We start from the raw sequence: 24,953 nt of genomic DNA on the forward strand, positions 1-24,953 counted from the left end.
GGAGAGAGAATCAACATCGCTGATTACTTGAAGTTGTTTGAAAGGATGTGTCCCCCGAGGCCCATGGACACCTGGAGGGAGCTCAGAGGGGACATCATGGGCTGCTCCTGTGCTGCTGAGCTGGGCTGGGCTCCTGGGACACAGGGAGCTCATGGCAGCGGCAGCGCTGCAGAGAGACAGCTCTGCCCAGGAGCAGCTCCTCTGCACACGCAGCAGGGCTGAGGGCTCTGCCTGCAGCACCGAGGGCACAGGAGCCAGGCACAGAGAGATTAAAGGCAATGTGGGGTGGTTGGTTGCTGAGGATTCAATGACACAAATCACAGTTGTAAAACGGTAAGTCTCTGGCTGTAGGACAATGCAGCTGCATTTCCTGGAGGGAGACCCTAAGCTGGTACATTTCACAATTTACAGGATCTGTCAGGTCTCTCTCACAGTATCTCTGTTGTAGAGGATAAGAACACACTCCAGAGCAGGGCTTCTCTGCTGCACTGTCAGAGGAACAGGGAATGACGACAACTTCTGCTGAGCATGACTACAGGGGGAGCACCCTGGGGTGCCCAGGGCTGTCCTGCAGAGCAGGGTCCCTGCACCCCAGGGCTGTGCCGGGCAGGGACTCTGCCGCCTGCCAGGGTCAGCACTCAGCCTGCCCGGGAGATCCCAAGAACACTGAGGGGAGAAGATGTGGTGGAAGGAGCAAACCCTATTGGGCAAGAAAGATGCTTCTGCTGTGGAGAGGGTGCTGTGTGCGTCAGTGCTGCTCACACGTCCAGATCACCCCCAGGTTTTTTCAAGGGGATGCCTCAAGGAGAAGATCAATGCAAGGATTACCAGACAGATAGGGAGCTTTCCTGAGCCTGTCTTTTCAGTTTCCTCTCCCAAGGGGTGGGGGGTGCAGGAAAGGATAAAATGAAAATGAGCTCTCATGCTTAAACACGTCACTGATACTCCTGAACTGCAACTGTGAATGATCAGTCCATCTGCCAGAAGGCTCATGACGTCCCTTCCCCACCCCTCTGCCTGTGCACAGCACCTGCATCACCTTGGCTGGACCCGTCAGCCTTAGTCTGACCTGTCCTGTTTTCCAGCCTGCAAACAGGAAGATGCCCCCAGGCAGTGCCCTGTGAACAGGCAGGATCTGTAGGGCCAGGGGGAGGGCACAGAGGGTGGGATGGTCTCTGAGCACTGACAGGGAAGAGACATGGACAGGGAAACACCTCCCAGGGGAGAATCTCCAGGCAGCAGGGAAATGATCAGAAAGGAGAGGAAACCAAACCCGGAATGGTTATGGGAGGGAGAACAGAGAAAAGTGCCTGTGATCCCCTGCAGTGCAGATCCCTCCTGTGAGCAGCCCCCTGGGCTCCTGTCCCACCCAGCAAAGCCTCTGCCCTCAGGGCCGGGGGCTCCAAGGCATGAAGCAGCTCCTGTGCAGCCAGAGCTCCAGTTCCTCTGCAGAGCACAGGGGCTGAGAGCAGCTGCCCGGCAGTGTTGGTGTCTGGGAGGTGCTGCACAGCTGGGGAAGGGTGACGCTGTCTGAGTGCCCGGCTGCCTCTGCCCTGGCCTCTCTCACACCCACCCTCACCGCATTCTCCTTCTTGCTCCCCTGCTCTGGGTCACTGCTGTTGGGATCTTGTTCTTGCTGTCAGGCTCTCTGGGGATGGCAGTTTCAGCTGCAGAGTCACAGCCTGATCTTGTGGGTCCTTTCCTGCAGGTGTGTCCATGGGCACACGTGTCCCAGCTTTGCTCTGACCTGTGGGCTGTGGGCAATGCAGTCTGTGGGGCTGGGGAATGAGCTGTGTGTGTCCTGGACTAAACGTTGGGTGCTGAGACCTTAGGAAAGGGTGAGACCTGTCATGGTCTCAGGTGGATGCCTCTGCTCTCAGCAGTGCCTGGTGGCTTTTCAGGGTAACATGGGAGTGTGATCAGGCTCCATCTCAGAAAGGTGCCAGTCCAGGGCAGCTGGAGCAAGACAGAGGGACAGAGCAGCTGCCCTCACTCTGCACTGACCCACAGGCACCCTCTGGTCTCGCAGGACTCGCTCTGTTCTCCCTGAGTGCAGCAGAAAGAAACACAAGAACACTCAACAGAGGAAATGGGGAGCAAATGTAAAAAACATAGAACTCTTAAACTGCCTGGACACTTCCCATCCCATAGCACTGGCAGTGCAGATGCTGACAGGCCTTTCTGCATTACAAGTGGTTTCACCTTAGAAAGCTGAACACCAGGACCGATCCCTGTCCCTGCTCAGTTCTGTAGAGGCGGATTGATTTATGAAGAGCCCGCAGGCAGAGGCATCAAACAAGGCTCTGGCCATGGAGCTGAAGGAATATGCCCTGTAAAAAGAAGAGTCTCTGCCTGTGATAGGTGGAGCGTCTTTGCAAAATAGTTTTCATTGTACTTGAAAAAGTCTCACCTAACTTGTAACAGTTTTTCCTCCTATGACAGTGCCTCCTGTCCGAGGATGCAAATGTCCAACAGCAGCTCCATCACCCAGTTCCTCCTCCTGCCGTTCACAGACACACGGGAGCTGCAGCTCTTGCACTTCTGGCTCTTCCTGGGCATCTACGTGGCTGCCCTCCTGGGCAACGGCCTCATCATCACCACCATAGCCTGGGACCAGCACCTCCACACCCCCATGTACTTCTTCCTTGCTCAACCTCGCCCTCCTCGACCTGGGCTCCATCTCCACCACTGTGCCCAAATCCATGGCCAATTCCTTCTGGGACACCAGGGACATCTCATACTCAGGATGTGTTGCACAGCTCTTTTCGTTTTCCTTCTTGATAGTAGCAGAGTATTCTATGCTCACAGTCATGTCCTATGACCGCTACGTTGCCATCTGCAAACCCCTGCACTACGGGACCCTCCTGGGCAGCAGAGCTTGTGTCCACATGGCAGCAGCTGCCTGGGCCACTGGGTTTCTCTATTCTCTGCTGCACACGGCCAATACATTTTCACTGCCCCTGTGCAAGGGCAATGCCCTGGGCCAGTTCTTCTGTGAAATCCCCCAGATCCTCAAGCTCTCCTGCTCACACTCCTACCTCAGGGAACTTGGGCTTATTGTGGTTAGTGCCTGTTTAATATTTGGGTGTTTTGTGTTCATTGTGGTGTCCTATGTGCAGATCTTGAGGGCCGTGCTGAGGATCCCCTCTGAGCAGGGACGGCACAAAGCCTTTTCCACCTGCCTCCCTCACCTGGCCGTGGTCTCCCTGTTTGTCAGCACCTCCTTTTTTGCCTACTTGAAGCCCCCCTCCATCTCTTCCCCATCCTTGGACCTGCTGGTGTCTGTTCTATACTCGCTGATACCTCCGACATTGAACCCCCTCATCTACAGCATGAGGAACAGGGAGCTCAAGGATGCCCTGAGGAAACTAATGGAGGGATGCATTTGAAAAATAATAAAGTGTTCATCATCTTCTCTTTAAGAAATAACAGTTTTAATGTAACTCATTAGAGGCCCAGACTTGTGTGTGTTGGTGGTGTTTATTTTTTAATAAATCATGATATTTTTGTCATCCCCTTTCTAATTAATTGTCAGCTTTTTTTCAAACCCACTGGCTGTATAAATATGGACCCATGCTCTCTGTGTATTTAAACAAAATAAAGGGCTCTGCAGTGGTTTTTTTTTCACTGATATTATTCCCCCAAGGCCTGTTTGGAGCTGCAGGGACAGGTCCTGTGTACATGGGAGGAGGGGAAAAGAGTCCATCCTGGCAGCACTGCCAGGGAGCAGCAGCGCTTCTTCTTCCAGAGCTGTTCTGGTTCCGCTCCCACACTCTCCTTCTCATCCCTGGTGTTGGTGCAAGGCCTGAGTGCTCTGGCAGCTTGGTCACCGTCCTGCTGTGTGTCAGTGCTGTGGGCGCAGGCAGGGACAGGCAATGGGCACTGCTGTGACAGAACTGGCCTCACAACAGCCTTTCCAGATAGAAAGGTGATCTCCTATGGGCAGTGCCAAAAGGCTTAGGTCTTCTTCAAGTTTCTTTCAAGAACTCTCACAAGAAAGCAGCCTGGAGGTTGAAACATCAGAGTACAGCTGAACGGTGTGTGGCTGGCACACAGCAGTGTCCTCTCACAGCCAGGCTCCTGCCAGAGACCTGCAGGACCAGCAGAGCAGGGGCTGGGCTGTGCCCCTGTGCACTGGACACCCCAAAGAAGGAGCCTCAGGTCAATCACCATGGACTGGCCCTTCACAACCACCATTTCCAGCACTGGCCTCTCACCCCAGCTCAGAGTTCTTTGTCTCTTCATGGAATTACACTGAATGAGTAGGTGAGAGGTTCATGTTTGCATTGTACAGATGAGATGTGAGCATGCACATCATGTACGTGAGGTGACACAAACCCAAGTCAGCACAAACACCATCAGCTATTCCTTGTTGTTCCATGAAGGCCTGTGAGACAGACAGTATATTGAGGTCACGTCATGTTGGGACTAATATCCCATAGGAAACCACCAGAATGCAGCACTGGGATGTGCTTCCTTGAGCCAATGTCCATTCCTAATGATGAGGGACATCAAAGATGAATGCAGAACATGGGAACACACCGTGCAGCTGAGGAGCCTCCCAGTCTCTAGGAACAGAAGGCCAGAGAGACACTGTGACTCCTGCCTCTGTGTGTAAGTGGGAAAGTGTCTGATCCTGATTATGTCAATGTGTTTTAAGAGTCCACAGGGCCAGCTCAGATGTGGATGTCTGACAGAACCCTGATATTTCTTTGTGTGACTCCAATGACAAACCCCAGTGGCCCATTGAGTTTTATCTCAGCTGCCTTGGACAGGCTCATTGCAAGTGTCCTTATTTGCTCCATCACCTTTACCATCCCCATCACATGCTGTTCTACACAGTCCTACACCTGCCCCTCCATCCCTGTGGGAAATTCTGGATTGTGGTCTCAAAATGTCAGAGTGATCAGAGAGGTTCAGAGGTCCCTCAGACAGTCAGACGTCAAACCCATCTTCAGGAATGGCAGGAAGGAGAACTGGGGGAATGACAGGATGCTCAGCCTATGTCTGTCCCTGGGAGGGGGCCGGACCACATTCTCCTGCACCCATCTCCAGGCAGCAGAAGGCCTAGAACAACCTCACCTGGTGCCCCCTCCCTTGAGAAGGAGAGTGAGACAAGATGATGTTCAGGGCTCTCTTCAAACCTGACTTATTCTATGATTCAATGAATCTTTACCTTGGAGAGGTGTTTGAAGACAGAAGATGTAGTCCTTACCAGCTAAAAGAATGAATCCTGCCTGAAATTGCTAACCTAACATATGTAAATCCTCTCAGTTTGGGTCTGTCTGCTCCGCTAACAAAGATAAAAGTGACTTTTAAAACACCCAATCAGAACTTGGAAAGAAAACTGTCCTTGCAGCGCAGACACTCTGGATCCTGCACAAATAGCTGAGTCTTCTTTTAACATCTGGCTCAAGACGGTTACATAAAGTGTCCTTTAGCTGAACTGTGCTCCTCATATACTCATTATAATACTAAACCACATATCCCCAGGATGGGAGCCCCAGGCTCAGCCCGGGACCCTCTCTCAACAAGCATGTGTAGTGGTAAAATGATTATGTAACCAATATGCCAATGTGTAAGCACTTGGCTCTTTAGGACTGCCGGGAGGGTGTGAATGTAGGGATAAGATTTGTATATAATAGATGTTCCTTCTCTATCTGTTGTGCTGGTTTCATTCCAGCATCCAGACTTGCACAACTCTGGAATACACAAGATCTCATCTCTGGGTGTGGGATTGGCTTTGTACTTCAGGTAGCGAATTCACCATGAGAACCAGGAAGAAGGAAAACAATAAGAAATAAAAGAGGTAGGAGAGGACATAGAAAAGGTTTCAACATTTCACATTCCTGTCAAGAATGCTTCTCCTCTCAGATCTTTAGCAGGAAATAGATTTGATGAGTTTGACAAAACAAGCATAATTTTATCTAGTCAGGTCATGGCACATATAGGAGGGGGATGGATGGGTGTGGGATTATGATGTCAGTTGAGTCTCCGAAACTCATAAATGAGTGGAAAGACTTTGGCTGTGAAGAGGACGGTGAGGTCAGTTCTGTGTCTGGAGGTGACAGCCCAGCAGCAGGGACATGGCTGGGAAAGGGAAAGAACCTCTGCCCAAGGGCCCACAGGTCTTACCCAGGAAGAGAGACGGGTTGTCATGTCCATCCCACCTGAGAACATGACAGGACAGCAGCAGGGACATGGTCGTGTGTGTCAGAGAAGCTGAAAGGCCAGCAGCACTCATGGGATTTAGAAGATCATGGCAAGGTGACTTCTCTCTGGTCAGGTAAAAGACCACAAGAAGCCTAACGGGTTGGGTTCTCTGCATGAAGGGCAGTTTATGAGATGGTCGAGCTTTTCGTGATAGTGGGAAGAAGCAGGAAAGAGAAAAAAGAAGTCTACTTGGAAGGTGAGGAATGGATATGAGGAGGAAGAAATGTGACTGGAAGGGCAGTGCTGTGGGGCAAGAGGTGACCCAGAGGGAGCTGGATCAGCCCATGGTTTGTGTGCCAAAGAGCAGCCAGTGAGGGTGCAGACACAGCAGTGAAGGTGCAGAAATGCTGGGTGAGAGCAGGTGGGGAAGCGAGATGGGTGTCTGCAGCCTGCAGGGAAAGAGGGGCAGGGGTAGCACCGTGTAGAACAGCCTGTGGTGGAGATGGCAAAGGGCGCTGTAAGGCTGGAAGGGACCCACCGAACCCAGGTCTCTGTCCCCTTGGCCAGGGCAGTTGTCTCTGCCACTGAGGCCCAGGAGAAGACACGTTGTCCTCATGGCACTGGGGCCTTGGTGCCTCCTTGCAGCCCCATGGGGAAGCTGGAAGTTGTTGTCCCAGTGTTGTCCTTCCCTGGGCCTTGCACACCCACATCCCACGGTCCCAGGAAGAGCCCTGAGCCGTGTGTGAGGGACAGGATCCTCCTTCCCATTGCCTGCAGGTCATGGCTTCTCCTTTCTGCTTCAGAAAGCAAACCAAGGGGTTTCTGAGCATCAGCGCTGAAGAAAAGACTCAAAGGAGACCTCATGGTGGCTACAGCTTCCTCACAAGGGGAGAAGGAGGGGAAGGTACTGATCTCTTCTCTGTGGTGACCAATGACAATATCCAAGGGAATGGAAGAAAAATGTGTCAGGGGAGGTTTAGGTTGGATATTAGGAACAGGTTCTTCCCCAAGAGGTGCTGGACTCTGAACAGGCTCCCCAGGGAGGTGTCACGGCCCCAACCTGACAGTGTTCAAGAAGAGACTGGACAACGTCCGCAGACACACGGGGTGACCTGTGGGGTGTCCTGTGCAGGGACAGGAGTTGGACTCCATGATCCTTTGGGTCCTTCGAACTCAGGACATTCTATGATTCTATGAAACACTAGGTCAAACGTCCATGTTTTCATTGTGCAGATGAGTTGCAAACATACACATCATGTGCATGTCCACTGTGTGCATGTGGTGAGATGAACCCAAGCGAGCACAAATGCCATCAGCTATTCCTTGGAGTGCCATAAAGGTCAGTGGGACAGAGACAGTGTTCAGGGGTCTCCTCCAACCTGTGTTATTGTGGGATTCCATGAATCTTTTCCTTGGAGAGCTTTTCATATCAGAAAAGACAGAGAAAGAAGAAGAAGAAAATGAGGTGCAAAAGCAGAGATGTAAAATGCCACAGAGTAAATACAGCAGCTCCTCTGAGGAACGTTTCTCCACTCAAACCCTTGATAGGAAATCTATTGGATAAATTTGATGAAAGCAGCTTAGTTTGATCTGCTCACACACTGGACCACAAGGAGGGTGATGGTGGGTACGATGCCACGTGGTCACTGTGTCTCAGGAACTCATAGTCCAGTAGGAACCAATGGCTGTGGAGGGCACTGTGAGGTCACTTCTGCCTCTGCAGGGGATTGGCCAACAGCAGGAACACGGCTGGGAAAGGACTGTGAGGTCACACACACGAGACGAGCAATCGGGCCCAATCAGCATGGCTGGATGAAAGGCAGGTCCTGCTTGACCACCCTGATCTCTTCTGTGACAAGGTGACCGGCTGAGCAGATGAGGGAAAGTCTGTCGTGGGGAGTGAATCCGCCACACAGGCTGTGGGTGTTGTGTCCTTAGACTGCAGTAAAGCCTTTGACACCGTGTCCCACAGCATCTCCTGGAGAAGCTGCAGCTCGTGGCCTGGATGGTGTATGTGCGATGGAGGGCTGGACCAAAAGAATTGTGGTGAACAGAGCCAAATCCAGTTGGTGTCCGGTCACAAGTGGTGTCCCCAGGGCTCAGTATTTGACTCAGTTCTATTTAAGCTTTATCAATTATGTGGATGAGGGCATCGAGTGTACCCTTATTAAGTTTGCAGATGACCCCAATTTGGGTAGGAGTGTTGATCTGCTGGAGGGTGGGAAGGCCATGCAGGGGGATCTGGACCCACTGGATCGTTGGACTGAGGCCATTTGTATGAGGTTTGACCAGACCAAGTGCCGGGTCCTGCACTTGGGTCACAACAACCCCAGGCTCAGGGAAGAGTGGCTGGAAAATTGCCTGGTGGAAAGGGATCAGGGGGTGTTGATCGACAGCAGCTGAACATGAGCCTGTGTGTGCCCAGGTGGCCAAAAGGGCCACCAGCATCCTGGCTTGTATCAGGAATGGTGTGGCCAGCAGGACTAGCGTGATTGTGCCACTGTTCTCAGCGCTGATGAGGTCGCATCTTGAATCCTGTGTTCAGGTTTGGGCCCTTTATCATAAGAAGGACATTGAGGCACTAGAGAGAGTGCAGAGGAGGGAACGGAGCTGGTGAGGGGCTGGAGCACAAGTGTGATGAGGAGCAGGTGAGGGAACAGGTGGGTTCAGCCTGGAGAACAGGAGGCTGAGGGGAGACCTTCTCGCTGTCCAAACTGCCTGAAAGGAGGTTGAACATGGAGAGTGTTGGTCTCTTCTCCCAAGTAGCAAGTGATAGGACAAGAGGAAATGGCCCCAAATTATGCCAGGGGAGGTTTAGATTGGATATTACAAAAAAATTCTTCCTGGAAAGGGCTGTCAGGCATTGGAACAGGCTGCCCAGGGCAGTGGTGGAGTCACCATCCCTGCAGGGGTTTATAAGATGTTTAGACGAGGTTCTTAGGGACACGGTTTAGTTCTAGATTTAGGTTGTGGTTGGACTCAATGCTCCTGAGGGTCTCTTCCAACTGAAATAATTCTATGATTCTCTATCATCAACTGGAATATTCTTCTATGACGTCTTCTAAGTGCTCTTCACATATCTGCCTCTTAACCTGCACTCCTGAAAATTATCTAATTAGATGCACATGTGTTGAATACTAATTGTAAATGATGAAAGCACCATCGCTCTATCAGTCTGGTCTGATACCCGCCAGTCCCAGGCAAACACCTCAGGTACATGGGGGCCTCTCGAGGTTTGCACTGGGTGCTTAGAGTGAGACCATGGAGCTCAGCCCAAAAACCTGAGAATTCCCCTCAAAACTGAAAACCAAACCAAAAACAACAAAAAGAACAAAAAATCCCACAATCTTTTTTTCATCAGATGAAATAATTCAATATTTCCAATAAAATGTCTGTGGAATTTCTATCCTGCCAAAATATGAATTTTCAGAATGTGTACGGACTGTGGGAGATGAAACGTTGGCCTTTCCCTGTGCTTGCAGTGCCAGAACTCTGTCTATCACTACGTGTATTTAATCCCCTGCACATCCAGGAGTTTCCACCTGTCCTTACCCAGCTCCCCGTGTCTGAACTCATCTCTTCAGAAGCCTGTCTGGACATTTGCACTTTCCATCGCTCCCCAGAGGTTCTTCACCTCTCACTCTTGGCTCATTCAGAGCCTCTCAGCTCTCACTCTGCTTTGAGCTTCAGGCAGGTCAAGTCTTTCAGCAGTTGCTCTCCTACTCCCTACAGGCAACTCCTGAGTTATGGCAATGGACCTCGCTGGAAACTGCTTAATTTAACCATAGAACTGAGAAACATCATTAAGTTCTGTTGTGTTTTCTTTTTTTTTCTCCTTTTTTTTCTGTTTCCTCTAATTAAAAATTCCCCGGTGCCTGTTTACATCCAGTTCTCTAAGGAAACATGAAGCAATCCTGTGAAGAAGCTGTAACAATCAGTGCAAACTTCAGTGCAGAATCTGATGTAAAGAAATGTGCTGCAAATCCCAGGGGCCAATGAGCAGAACAGGGAGTTTGGGGAGCTGGTTATAGATTTCCTGCTAACAGTTTGAGTAGAGAAACATTCTTCACAGAACTGCTCTGTTTATTTGACACCTTTGAGGTCTCCTCCTCTGCCTGTATTTTTTTGTTTTCTTGTTCCTCCACCTCTTCCTTCTTCCAAAACGTTTCCAAGGGAAAGATTCCTGGAATCACAGAGCAACTCAGGTGTGAACATCATCTTGTCTCACTGTCCTGCTCAGGGCAGGGTGACCCAGGTGAGCTTGTCCAAGGCCTCTGCCCAGCTTTGCACCATCCACTAAGGAGCTGAAGGTTCACTGTGTCACATCATACAGGGGGAGAACAGAGACGTTCAACAGTGTTGGCCCAAGTGCTGGTCCCTGAGGGATCCCACTGGTAACTGGCTCTGTGGGCACTTTGTACCACTGGTGACGTTTGGGCTTCATCATCCAGCCAACTTCCCACCAAACATCCACTTCTTTAGCACTGAAAGCACCAATCGCATTATAAGGACACCACAGGAAACCATGTCTGACACCTTGTGAAATTCCATGTGCACAATGTGCCCTTCTTTCCCTGCCCATTTGGGTTCAGCAATCCCTTCCTTGTTTTCCAAGTGTCTGGACATGGCTGCAGGAAGACTTGTCCCATTCCCTTCCCAGGGATGGAGCTGGGCTGAGTAGCCTGTAGTTCTGACAATTCTCATTCCTGCCCTTCTTGAAGACAGGTTTGACAACTGCCTTTTCCAAGGACCTCAGGACCTCTCTGATGGCTCTGGCATGTTTGAGACCACAATCCAGAGTCATGGGTAAGGATGGTGTAGCAAACAGGAGCAGGTGAGATTGATCTGCCGGGGCCAGTGGGGTTTGTTCCTGGAGTCACACACGGAAATGTCAGTGTCTGTCAGGCATCCATGTCTGAGCTGGCCTCATGGATTCCTTATGCACCCAGGGATGCTCAGAGACAGAGTCTGTTCCTTTCACACACAGCGGCAGGAGTCACAGTGTCCCTCTGGCCTCCTGAGGGAGGCTCCTCAGCCCTGTGGTGTGTCACCCTGCTCTGCACTCATCTGAGATGTCCCACGTTATGGGGAATGGACACGAGGACATTGGTTAAAGGAAACACAGCCCAGTGCTGCATTTAGTTTCCATGTGAGGTCCCTCCCAATGTAAAATGACCTCGGGACGCTGTCTGTCCCACAGGCCTTCATAGAATCATACAGTGTCCTGAGCTGGAAGGGCCCCACAAGGACCATGGAGTCCAACTCCTGTCCTTACACAGGACACCCCACAGGTCACCACGTGTGTCTGAGGACGTTGTCCAGTCTCTTCTTGAACACGGTCAGGTTGGGGCCGTGACACCTCCCTGGGCAGCCTGTTCAGTGTCCAGCACCTCTGGGTGAAGAACCTTTTCCTCATGTCTGACCCCTGGCACATCTTCATGCCGTTCCCTTGGGTTCTGTCATTGGTCACCAGGGACAAGAGAGAAGAGCTCAGCTCCCTTCTGAGGAACCTGCAGCCCCATGAGCTCTGCCCTCAGTCACATCTTCTCCAGCCTGAGCAAACCCAGGGACTTCAGCTGCTCCTAATACGGCTTTTCCTCCAAACCCTTCAACAAATTTGTAGCCTCTTCTGGGCACTCTCCAGTAGCTTTATCTCCTTTTACCCTGTGTCCCCAGCCCTGCACACAGTGAATGCTGCAGGTGAGGCCGCCCCAGCACAGAGCAGAGCGGGACAATCCCCTCCCTGCCCGGCTGGCCGTGCTGTGCTGGCTGCACCCAGGACACGGTCCCTCTTGGCTCCAGGGACACTGGTGGCTCATGTTCAACTTGCTGTTGACCAGACCCTCAGATCCCTCTCTGCAGAGCTGCTCTTCAGCATCTCATCTCCCAGTCTGTATGTACAGACAGGGTTGGCGTGTCCCAGGTGCAAAATGGCACCCCTGAATATGTGACAGCGTTGGCGCTCACTTCGGTTCATCTCACCTCACATACATGATGTTCACACTGACATCTCATCTGTACAATGCTAACATTGACTTTTGACCTACTCATTCAGTGTCTTTTCAGGTAAGGACAAAGAACCTCTGTGAACTGGGGTGAGAGGTCCGGGCTGGAAATGAAGGCTGTGAGGGATTAGTCCATGATGACTGGGGCAGATTTGATGGGGTGTCCAGTGCACAGGGGCACAGCCCAGCCCCTGCTCTGCTGGTCCTGCAGGTCTCTGGCAGGAGCCTGGCTGTGAGAGGACACTGCTGTGTGCCAGCCCTGCACACACGCACTGTTCAGCTGTACAATGGTGTTTAATCTGTGGGTGACTTTTGTAGGAATATGCTTGAGAGAAACTTTGCAAGAAGATATAAACCATCATGCACTGCCCATAGGAGATCACCATTATGTCTGGAAAGGCTGTTGTGAGGCCAGCTCTGTCACAGCAGTCCCCATTGCCTGTCCCTGCCTGCGCCCACAGCACTGACACACAGCAGGACGGTGACCAAGCTGCCAGAGCACTCAGGCCTTGCACCAACACCAGGGATGAGAAGGAGAGTGTGGGAGTGGAACCAGAACAGCTCTGGAAGAACAAGCGCTGCTGCTCCCTGGCAGGGCTGCCAGGATGGACTCTTTTCCCTCCTCCCATGCACACAGGAACTGTCCCTGCAGCTCCATACAGGCCTTGGGGGAATAATATCAGTGAAAAAAACGTCACTGCAGAGCCCTTTTTTTTGTTTAAATAAACAGAGAGAATGGCTGCATATTTATACAGCCAGTGGGTTTGAAAAGAAAAGCAGACAATGAATTAGAAAGGGGATGATAAATATATCATGATTTATTAAAAAATAAATACCACCAACACACACACAGAATCTGGGCCTCTAATGAGTTACATTAAAGCTGTTATCTGTTAAAGGGTGGATGACGGACACTTTATTATTTTTGAAATGCCTCCAGTGATTAGTTTCCTCAGAGCATCCTTGACCTCCTTGTTCCTCATGCTGTAGATGAGGGGATTCAATGTTGGAGGTATCAATGAGTATAGAACAGACACCACCAGGTCCAAGGACGGGAAGGAGATGAAGGGGGGCTTCAGGTAGGCAAAAAAAGAGGTGCTGACAAACAGAGTAACCACGGCCAGGTGAGGGAAGCAGGTGGAAAAGGCTTTGTGCCGACCTTGCTCAGAGGGGATCCTCAACACAGCCCTGAAGATCTGCACATAGGACACCAAAATGAAAATAAAACAAATAAAAAATAAACAGCCACTAACCACAAGAAGCCCAAGTTCCCTGAGGTAGGAGTGTGAGCAGGAGAGCTTGAGGATGTGGGGGATTTCACAGAAGAACTGGCCCAGGGCATTGCCCTTGCACAGGGGCAGTGAAAATGTATTGGCCGTGTGCAGCAGAGCATTGAGAAACCCAGTGGCCCAGGCAGCTGCTGCCATGTGGACACAAGCTCTGCTGCCCAGGAGGGTCCCGTAGTGCAGGGGTTTGCAGATGGCAACGTAGCGGTCATAGGACATGACAGTGAGGAGACAATATTCTGCTGAAGCTAAGAAGACAAACAGGAACACTTGGGCAGCACATCCTGTGTAGGAGATGGCTCTGGTGTCCCAGAGGGAATTGGCCATGGATTTGGGAACAGTGGTAGAGATGGAGCCCAGGTCGAGGAGGGCGAGGTTGAGCAGGAAGAAGTACATGGGGGTGTGGAGGTGCTGGTCCCAGGCTATGGTGGTGATGATGAGGCCGTTGCCCAGGAGGGCAGCCAGGTAGATGCCCAGGAAGAGCCAGAAGTGCAAGAGCTGCAGCTCCCGTGTGTCTGTGAACGGCAGGAGGAGGAACTGGGTGATGGAGCTGCTGTTGGACATTGGCTGCCTGTGGGCATGAGGACCTGTCATAGGAGGAAAAGATAGTGAAGATTTAGATGAGGCTTCTCTGGGAATCATCAAAACCATTTCCCACAGACCCTCCCACCCTGTCACACAAAGAGACACTTTTATTTTTCCAGGAGATCGTCCTGGCTGAGCCCTCGTTGGTGCTTGATGAGTGTGCAATGAAGAGCAGGGTCTCTGCCCAGGGGCTCCTGAGGACTCAGCCTGGCCCTGTGTGATCGGGTGGGCAGGGGCCAGTCCTGGGGTTCAGCTTTGTCAGCTGGAACCGCTCCTGGTGCAGAAGGGACTGTCAGCATCTGTACCCCCGGGCCTGAGAAACTGACTTTGAGAGGTTTGGGGTTTCTACAGCTCCTTCTGCCCTCCCACCCTGGGGAGTGTTGTTGGGTGTCAGAAACCCGCAGCATTTCTGCTGCACTCAGGGAGAACAGAGCGAGTCCTGCGAGACCAGAGGGTGCCTGTGGGTCAGTGCAGAGTGAGGGCAGCTGCTCTGTCCCTCTGTCCTGCTCCAGCTGCCCTGGGCTGGCACCTTTCTGAGATGGGGGCTGATCACACTCCCATGTTACCCTGAAAAGCCACCAGGCACTGCTGAGAGCAGAGGGATCCACCTCAGACCATGACAGGTCTCACACTTTCCTGAGGTCTCAGCACCCCACGTTTAGCCCAAGACACACACAGCTCATTCCCCAGCCCCACAGACTGCATTGCCCACAGCCCACAGGTCAGAGCAAAGCTGGGACACGTGTGCCCATGGACACACCTGCAGGAAAGGACCCACAAGATCAGGCTGTGACTCTGCAGCTGAAACTGCCATCCCCAGAGAGCCTGACAGCAAGAACAAGATCCCAACAGCTGTGACCCAGAGCAGGGGAGCAAGAAGGAAAATGCGGTGAGGGTGGGTGTGAGAGAGGCCAGGGCAGAGGCAGCCGGGCACTCAGACAGCGTCACCCTTCCCCAGCTGTGCAGCCACCTCCCAGACACCAACACTGCCGGGCAGCTGCTCTCAGCCCCTGTGCTCTGCAGAGGAACTGGAGCTCTGGCTGCACAGGAGCTGCCTCATGCCTTGGAGCCCCCGGCCCTGAGGGCAGAGGCTTTGCTGGGTGGGACAGGAGGCCAGGGGGCTGCTCACAGGAGGGATCTGCACTGCAGGGGGTCACAGGCACTTTTCTGTCTTCTTCTTCCCATAACCATTCCGGGTTTGGTTCCCTCTCATTTCTGATCATTTCCCTGCTGCCTGGAGATTCTCCCCTGGGAGGTGTTTCCCTGTCCATGTCTCTTCCCTGTCAGTGCTCACAGACCATCCCACCCTCTGTGCCCTCCCCCTGGCCCTACAGATCCTGCCTGTTCACAGGGCACTGCCTGGGGGCATCTTCCTGTTTGCAGGCTGGAAAACAGGACAGGTCAGACTAAGGTTGACGGGTCCAGCCAAGGTGATGCAGGTGCTGTGCACAGGCAGAGGGGTGGTGAAGGGATGTCATGAGCCTTCTGGCAGATGTACTGATCACTCAGAGCTGCAGTTCAGGTGTCTCAGTGACTTTTTTAAACATGAGAGCTCATTTTCATTTTATCCTTTCCTGCACCCCCCACCCCTTGGGAGAGGAAACTGAAAAGACAGGCTCAGGAAAGCTCCTTATCTGTCTGCTAAACCTTGCACTGATCTTGTCATTGGGACATTACCTTAGAAAAATCCTGCAGGTGATCTGGAGCTGTGAGCAGCACTGACCCACACAGCACCCTCTCCACAGCAGAAGCACCTTTCCTGCCCTTATCAGGGATGCTCCTTTCCCCCACAGCTTGTCCCCACAGCACCATGGGGATCTCCCCCAGACAGGGACCCTGCTCTGCAGGACAGCCCTGGGCACCCCTGGGTGCTCCCCCTGTAGTCACCCTCAGCAGAAGTTGTCGTCATTCCCTGTTCCTCTGACAGTGCAGCAGGGAAGCCCTGCTCTGAAGTGTGTTCTTCTCCTCTACAACAGAGATACTGTGAGAGAGACCTGACAGATCCTGTAAATCATGCAATGTACCAGCTTAAGGTTTCACTCCAGGAAAAGCATCTTCATTGTCCTACAGCCAGACACTTACTGTGTTAGAACTGTGATTTGTCTCATCGAATCCTTAGCAACCAATCCCCCACATTGCCGTTAATCTCTCTGTGCCTGGCTCCTGTGCCCTCGGTGCTGCAGGCAGAGCCCTCAGCCCTGCTGCGTGTGCAGAGGAGCTGCTCCTGGGCAGAGCTGTCTCTCTGCAGCGCTGCCGCTGCCATGAGCTCCCTGTGTCCCAGGAGCCCAGCCCAGCTCAGCAGCACAGGAGCAGCCCATGATGTCCCTTTCTCTGTCCCCTCTGGGCTCCCTCCAGGTGTCCTTGGGGCTTCAGGAGCACATCCTTTGAAACAACCTGAAGTAATCAGTGATGTTTATTCTCTCTCCTCTTCAGAGACACTTCTTGCCAGCATTGTATTTTACATTTTAAAAAATAAATCAGTATGACAATCATCTTTCCTGTCCCATCATTAGACAGGACACCAGGAATGTTACAGCAAAGGATCTAATTTCTCCAGGCTAGGGGAGGAATATCTTCAGTTGAATGAACTTAGGCATTTCATTCTGGTTTTACACTCCTCGGTCTAGAGAGACATTCACCAGTCTTTGGCCATGTCATGTCTGTGCTCTGATTCAAAGCCTTTGCACACATGGGCTCTTGGACACTTGGTACCAGGTTTCTTGTGGCAGGTCAGAGCTGGGCTGGTGCCACAGCTGGGGTGGTTCAGGCCAGATGTGACGCAATGTCCTCAGCCAGGAACCTGACTGGGGAGCTGGAGCTGTCAGTGCTGCAGACAGAGCTGTGACACGGATGGAATGAACTGCCAGGCAGGGTGGCAGGAGTGAGTTCATCTGGTCTCAAGGACAGCAGCCTCCAAGCACAGCAACAGTCCAGATCAGAACTCAGTCCAGACCTGTAAGGCAATTCAAGGGCCCCATAATGAGCTGTTACTACTGCAGGAACAGTTAAAGGAGAAACAAAGACACTGTGTGGACACTGATGAATTTAATAAGAGGTGAGAATCCCTATGTCCTCTTGTTCTCCCTCTTCACCAGCAAGGTCTCTGAGATATCTGTGGCTGGAGTCAGAACAACCAGCAGTGGATGGGGATCAAGTTGGGGTCACTGGAACTAACACAATCCTCTCCAGTCTGGGACAGCAGGGGCAGCATCCCAGGAGCTGGGACAGCAGGACGATGTCACAGTGAGGCCACTCTCCACCATCTGTGAAAGCTCATGGAGACTGGGGGGACTCCCTGACCACTGGCAGCTCTCACACAGTGTGTGCACTTTTCAAAATGGCCAATGGGTGAGCAGGGAACTAAGGGCTGTGCCCCAGAGCATGTCCACTGGGACCCCATTTCTGGGTGTCTGGAAGAGAAGGTGACGGGGTTTGCCCAGGGCAGGTTGTGTCTGTCCATCCTCTTTGCTTTCTGTGAGGAAAGGACCAGCTTTTAGATGTGGGGAGGACAACAATGGCCCGTTACCTGGAAGTCAGCAAGGCATTCAGCATCATCCCCCACAATATTCTGTGTCAGTGTGCAAGTAGATGGGTAAAAACAATCCGGATGGTTGGGCTTGGAAAGGTGCTGTAGAAAGGGAGAAACTTTCCAGTCCTGAGGACAGTCCAGCACTGGAAGCTGTTTCCCAGGAGTGCGCACCCACTCTGTCCCAGAAAGTGACCAAGATGTGTTTGGATCAAGCCCTGAGCAATCTGGTCTGACCCTGCTGTGAGCAGAAGGTTGGTCAAGACGCCTCCCAAGGTCCCTTTGAGCCTGAATGACACTGTCCTTTCATACCCTTCATGTTCTAAAATTAGACAAATCTCTCAGGTTCTCTCTGACCACAGAAATGATTCACATGAGGTGCAGGGCTGCTTTACAAGTGCCCCCAAACAGCCCTGACCACATCTTTTGCATCCCTTTTCATTTGCCCCCACTCAGGGTCTTCTTTTTCTGCTCTATTCATGCCCACCTTGTTGATTCTTTCAGAACAGGTTACTGAAGAGGTTTCAGCATCCACGCACAGACTTTGAACATCAGCCATGCAGCAATAATTCACTCATAATTCATTCAGAAGCATGTAGCTGTGAAGGGGACAGTGGGCTCAGTTCTGTGTCTGGAGGTGACAGCCCAGCAGCAGGGACATGGCTGGGAAAGAACCTCTGCCCAAGGGCCCACAGGCCCTACCCAGGAAGAGAGACGGGTTGTCATGTCCATCCCACCTGACTACATGATATGATATCTGCAGGAACATGGTCATGTCTATCAGAGAAGCTGAAAGGCCAGCAGCTCTCATGGGATTTAGGAGATCATGGTGAGGTTGCTTCTCTCTGGTCAGGTGAAAGACCACAAGAAGCCTAATGGGTTGAGTTTCCTGCATGAAGGGCAGTTTACAAGATGGTTGAGCTTTCCTTGGTAACAGGAAAAAGCAGCAGAGGAAAAAAAAGTAAGAAAGTACAATTTGGAAGGTGGTGGATAGATATCAGGAGTAAGAAATGTCAGAGGAAGGGCAGTGCTGTGGTGCAAGAGGTGACCCAGAGGGAGCTGGATCAGCCCATGGTTTGTGTTCCAAAGAGCAGCCAGTGAGGGTGCAGACACAGCAGTGAAGGTGCAGAAGTGCTGGGTGAGAGCAGGTGGGGAAGCGAGATGGGTGTCTGCAGCTTGCAGGGAAAGAGGGGCAGGGGTAGCACCGTGTGGAACAGCCTGTGGTGGAGATGGCAAAGGGCGCTGTAAGGCTGGAAGGGACCCACAGAACCCAGGTCTCTGTCCCCTTGGCCAGGGCAGTTGTCTCTGCCACTGAGGCCCAGGAGAAGACATGTTGTCCTCATGGCACTGGGGCCTCGGTGCCTCCTTGCAGCCCCATGGGGAAGCTGGAAGTTGTTGTCCCAGTGTTGTCCTTCCCTGGGCCTTGCACACCCACATCCCACGGTCCCAGGAAGAGCCCTGAGCCGTGTGTGAGGGACAGGATCCCCCTTCCCATTGCCTGGAGCTCAGGGCTTCTCCTTTCTGCTTCAGAAAGCAAACCAAGGGGTTTCTGAGAATCAGAGCTGAAGAAAAGACTCAAAGGAGACCTCATGGTGGCTACAGCTTCCTCACAAGGGGAGAAGGAAGGGTAGGTACTGATCTCTTCTCTCTGGTGACCAACGACAGAACCCAAGGGAATGGCAGAAGATGTGCCAGGGGAGGTTTCGGTCGGACATTAATAAAATGTTCTTCCCCCAGAGGTGCTGGACACTGAACAGTCTCCCCAGGGAGGGGTCACGGCCCCAACCTGACAGTGATCAAGAAGAGACTGGACAACGTCCTCAGACACACAGGGTGACCTGTGGGGAGTCCTGTGCAGGGACAGCAGTTGGACTCTATGATCCTTGTGGGTCCTTCTAACTCAGGACATTCTATGATTCTATGAAACACTAGGTCAAAAGTCCATGTTTTCATTGTGCAGATGAGATGTAAACATACACATCATGTGCATGTCCACTGTGTGCATGTGGTGAGATGAACCCAAGGGAGCACAAATGCCATCAGCTATTCCTTGGGGTGCCATAAAGGTCAGTGGGACAGAGATGGTGTTCAGGGGTCTCTTCTAACCTGCGTTATTGTAGGATTCCATGAATCTTTTCCTTGGAGAGCTCTTTAACATCAGAATAGACAGAAGAAGAAGAATAAAAAATCACAGGCAGAAGCAGAGATATAAAATGCCCCAGAGTAAATACAGCAGCTCCTCTGAGGAACGTTTCTCCACTCAAACCCTTGATAGGAAATCTATTGGATACATTTGATGAAAGCAGCTTAGTTTGATCTGCTCACACACTGGACCACAAGGAGGGTGATGGTGGGTACGATGTCGTGTGGTCGCTTGTGTCTCAGGAACTCATAGTCCAGTAGGAACCAATGGCTGTGGAGGGCACTGTGAGGTCACTTGTGCCTCTGCAGGGGATTGGCCAACAGCAGGAACAGGGCTGGGAAAGGACTGTGAGGTCACACAGACAAGACGAGCAATCGGGCCCAATCAGCATGGCTGGATGAAAGGCAGGTCCTGCTTGACCACCCTGATCTCTTCTGTGACAAGGTGACCGGCTGAGCAGATGAGGGAAAGTCTGTCGTGGGGAGTGAATCCGCCACACGGGCTGTGGGTGTTGTGTCCTTAGACTGCAGTAAAGCCTGTGACACCGTATCCCACAGCATCTCCTGGAGAAGCTGCAGCTCATGGCCTGGATGGTGTATGTGTGATGGAGGGCTGGACCAAAAGAATTGTGGTGAACAGAAACAAATCCAGTTGGCATCTGGTCACAAGTGGTGTCCTCAGGGCTCAGTATTTGACTCAGTTCTATTTAAGCTTTATCAGTGATGTGGATGAGGGGATCGCGTGCACCCTCATTAAGTTTGCAGATGACACCAGGTTGGGTGGGAGTGTTGATCTGCTGGAGGGTGGGAAGGCCATGCAGGGGGATCTGGACCCGCTGGATCATTGGGCTGAGGCCATTTGTATGAGGTTTGACCAGACCAAGGGCCGGGTCCTGCACTTGGGTCACAACAACCCCAGGCTCAGGGAAGAGTGGCTGGAACATTGCCTGTTGGAAAGGGATCAGGGGGTGTTGATCGACAGCAGCTGAACATGAGCCTGTGTGTGCCCAGATGGCCAAAAGGGCCACCAGCATCCTGGCTTGTATCAGGAATGGTGTGGCCAGCAGAAGTAGCGTGATTGTGCCACTGCTCTCAGCGCTGATGAGGTCGCATCTTGAATCCTGTGTTCAGGTTTGGGCCCTTCATCATAAGAAGGACATTGAGGCACTAGAGAGAGTGCAGAGGAGGGAACGGAGCTGGTGAGGGGCTGGAGCACAAGTGTGATGAGGAGCAGGTGAGGGAACTGGTGCATTCAGCTGGAGAACAGGAGGCTGAGGGGAGACCTTCTCGCTGTCCACAACTACCTGAAAGGAGCTTGGAGCATGGAGGGTGTTGGTCTCTTCTGATGACTAGCAAGTGATAGGACAAGAGGAAAAGGCCTCAAATTGTGCCAGGGAAGGTTCAGATTGGATATTACAAAAAAATTCTTCATGGAAAGGGTTGTCAGGCATTGGAACAGGCTGCCCAGGGCAGTGGTGGAGTCACCAGCCCTGCAGGGGTTTAAAAGGAGTTTATACGAGGTTCTTAAGGAAGATGGTTTAGTGTTCGAGTCAGGTTATGGTTCAACTCAATGATCCTGAGTGTCTCTTTCACCAGAAACGATTCTATGATTCTGTTATATCAACTGCATAATTCTTCTATCACTTCTTCTCAGTGCTCTTCACGTACCTGCCTCTTTACCTACAGTCCTGAAAGTTTTCTAATTAAGCACACAAGTCTTGAATACCAGATGCAAATGATGGAAGTGACATGGCTCTATCAGGCTGGTCTGATACCTGCCAGTCCAAGGCAAACACCTCAGGTACACGGGGCCTCTCGAGGTTTGCACTGGGTGCTTATAGTGGGACAATGGAGCTCAGCCCGAAAACCTGAGAACATCCCTCAAAACTGAAAACCAAACCAACCCAACAACAACAACAAAAAGAACAAAAATCCCCACACTCCATTTTTTAATCAGATGAAATAATTCAAAATTTCCAATAAAATGTCTGTGGAATTTCTATCCTGCCAAAATATGAATTTTCAGAATGTGTACGGACTGTGGGAGATGAAACGTTGGCCTTTCCCTGTGCTTGCAGTGCCAGAACTCTGTCTATCACTACGTGTATTTAATCCCCTGCACATCCAGGAGTTTCCACCTGTCCTTACCCAGCTCCCCGTGTCTGAACTCATCTCTTCAGAAGCCTGTCTGGACATTTGCACTTTCCATCGCTCCCCAGAGGTTCTTCACCTCTCACTCTTGGCTCATTCAGAGCCTCTCAGCTCTCACTCTGCTTTGAGCTTCAGGCAGGTCAAGTCTTTCAGCAGTTGCTCTCGTACTCCCTACAGGCAACTCTTCAATTATGGCAATGGACCTCTCTGGAAACTGCTTAATTTAACCACAGAACTGAGAAACATCATTAAGTTCTATTGTGTTTTCTTTTTTTTTTTTTCCTTTGTTGTTTCCTCTAATCAAAAATTCCCCGGTGCCTGTTTACATCCAGTTCTCTAAGGAAACATGAAGCAATCCTGCGAAGAAGCTGTAACAATCAGTGCAAACTTCAGTGCAGAATCTGATGTAAAGAAATGTGCTGGAGATCCCAGGGGCCAATGATCAGAACAGGGAGTTTGGGGAGCTGGTTATAGATTTCCTGCTAACAGTTTGAGTAGAGAAACATTCTTCACAGAACTGCTCTGTTTATTTGACACCTTTGAGGTCTCCTCCTCTGCCTGTATTTTTATTTTCTTGTTCCTCCACCTCTTCCTTCTTCCAAAACGTTTCCAAGGGGAAGATTCCTGGAATCACAGAGCAACTCAGGTTTGAACATCATCTTGTCTCACTGTCCTGCTCAGGGCAGGGTGACCCAGGTGAGGTTCTCCAAGGCCTCTGCCCAGCCTTGCACCATCCACTAAGGAGCTGAAGGTTCATTTCGTCACATCATACAGGGGAAGAATAAAGATATTCAACAGTGTTGGCCCAAGTGCTGGTCCCTGAGGGATTCCACTGTGTCCCCATCCCTGCACACAGTGAATGCTGCAGGTGAGGCCGCTCCAGCACGGAGCAGCGCGGGACAATCCCCTCCCTGCCCGGCTGGCCGTGCTGTGCTGGCTGCACCCAGGACACGGTCCCTCTTGGCTCCAGGGACACTGGTGGCTCATGTTCAACTTGCTGTTGACCAGACCCTCAGATCCCTCTCTGCAGAGCTGCTCTGCAGCATCTCATCTCCCAGTCTGTATGTACAGACAGGGTTGACGTGTCCCAGGTGCAAAATGGCACCCCTGAATATGTGACAGCGTTGGCGCTCACTTCTATTCATCTCACCTCAAATACATGATGTTCACGCTCACATCTCGTCTGTACAATGCAAACATGGACATCTGACCTACTCATTCAGTGTCTTTTCAGGTAAGGACAAAGAACCTCTCTGAACTGGGGCGAGAGGTCCAGGCTGGAAACGAAGCTGTGAGGGATTAGTCCATGATGATTGGGGCAGATTTGATGGGGTGTCCAGTGCACATGGGCACAGCCCAGCCCCTGCTCTGCTGGTCCTGCAGGTCTCTGGCAGGAGCCTGGCTGTGAGAGGACACTGCTGTGTGCCAGCCCTGCACACACACACTGTTCAGCTGTACACTGGGGTTTCATATATAGGTCACTTTCTTGGGCATGTTCTTGAGAGAATCTTTGTAAGAAGAACTAAACCTTCAGGTCCTGCCCTGACCAGATCACCTTTCTATCTGGAAAGGCTGTTGTGAGGCCAGCTCTGTCACAGCAGTGCCCATTGCCTGTCCCTGCCTGCGCCCACAGCACTGACACACAGCAGGACGGTGACCAAGCTGCCAGAGCACTCAGGCCTTGCACCAACACCAGGGATGAGAAGGAGAGTGTGGGAGTGGAACCAGAACAGCTCTGGAAGAACAAGCGCTGCTGCTCCCTGGCAGGGCTGCCACGCTGGACTCTGTTCCTCCTCCCATGAACACAAGAATTGTCCCTGCAGTTCCATAAGGCCTTGCAGGAAGGATATAGTGAAAAACAAGTCACTAAAGAACACTTTATTTTGTTTAGAGACAAGGAGAGCACGGCTCCTCATTTACACAGCCAGTGGTTATAACAGAAAAGCAGACAGTGAATTAAGAAATGGGATGACAACAACATTATCACAATAAAAAAACTACCAACAACAACAGAAAATCCAGATGACAGGCTGGGCCTGTAATTAGTTACTCTAAAACTCCTACGTAGAAGCAGATGGGTAGTTTAATACTTCAGGAAATTGTAAGATATGAGTTTCCACAAGGCATCCTTGAGCTCCTGGTTCCTCATGCTGTAGATGAGGGGGTTCACTGCTGGAGGCACCACCGAGTACAGAACAGACACCACCAGATCCAGGGATGGGGAAGAGATGGAGGGGGGCTTCAGGTAGGCAAACACGGCAGTGCTGACAAACAGGGAGACCACGGCCAGGTGAGGGAGGCAGGTGGAAAAGGCTTTGTGCCGTCCCTGCTCAGAGGGGATCCTCAGCACGGCCCTCAAGATCTGCACATAGGACAGGATGATGAAAACAAAACACATGAAAATTAAACAGGCACTGACCACAATAAGGCCAAGTTCCCTGAGGTAGGAGTGTGAGCAGGAGAGCTTGAGGATCTGGGGGATTTCACAGAAGAACTGGCCCAGGGCATTGCCCTTGCACAGGGGCAGTGAAAATGTATTGGCCGTGTGCAGCAGAGCATTGAGAAACCCAGTGGCCCAGGCAGCTGCTGCCATGTGGACACAAGCTCTGCTGCCCAGGAGGGTCCCGTAGTGCAGGGGTTTGCAGATGGCAACGTAGCGGTCGTACGACATGACTGTGAGAAGAAAGTACTCTGAACCAAGCAAGAAACAAAAAGAGAAGACCTGGGCAGCACATCCTGCATAGGAAATGACCCCAGAATCCCACAGAGAGTTGGCCATGGATTTGGGGACAATGGTAGAGATGCAGCCCAGGTCCAGAAGGGCGAGGTTGAGCAGGAAGAAGTACATGGGGGTGTGGAGGTGCTGGTCCCAGGCTATGGTGGTGATGATGAGGCCGTTGCCCAGGAGGGCAGCCAGGCAGATGCCCAGGAAGAGCCAGAAGTGCAAGAGCTGCAGGTCCCGTGTGTCTGTGAACGGCAGGAGGAGGAACTGGGTGATGGAGCTGCTGTTGGACATTTGCTGCCTGTGGGCATGAGGACCTGTGCAAGGAGGAAAAGACAGTTACATGTTAGGGGTGACTTCTCTGAGGAAAATAAACTTGCTGT

At 51.7% G+C, this 24,953-nt stretch overlaps 2 protein-coding genes and 1 pseudogene across 2 annotated transcripts; 1 reads left to right on the plus strand and 2 right to left on the minus strand.

Moving 5' to 3' along the window:
* The first annotated feature begins 2,458 nt into the window (after positions 1-2,458).
* Positions 2,459-3,389, plus strand: LOC135577732 (olfactory receptor 14J1-like; annotated as a pseudogene).
* A 9,662-nt stretch (positions 3,390-13,051) lies between these two features.
* Positions 13,052-14,008, minus strand: LOC135577723 (olfactory receptor 14A16-like). Its single transcript, XM_065047843.1, has one exon. The coding sequence runs from the start codon at positions 14,006-14,008 to the stop codon at positions 13,052-13,054; it is 957 nt and encodes a 318-aa protein (XP_064903915.1).
* Positions 14,009-23,931: 9,923 nt separating this feature from the next.
* On the minus strand, positions 23,932-24,519 carry LOC135577733 (olfactory receptor 14J1-like). The gene has a single exon (XM_065047853.1). The coding sequence runs from the start codon at positions 24,517-24,519 to the stop codon at positions 23,932-23,934; it is 588 nt and encodes a 195-aa protein (XP_064903925.1).
* Positions 24,520-24,953: the final 434 nt, after the last annotated feature.

The sequence above is a fragment of the Columba livia genome, unplaced genomic scaffold (genome assembly GCF_036013475.1).
Source record: "Columba livia isolate bColLiv1 breed racing homer unplaced genomic scaffold, bColLiv1.pat.W.v2 Scaffold_135, whole genome shotgun sequence".
Taxonomy (NCBI): domain Eukaryota; kingdom Metazoa; phylum Chordata; class Aves; order Columbiformes; family Columbidae; genus Columba; species Columba livia.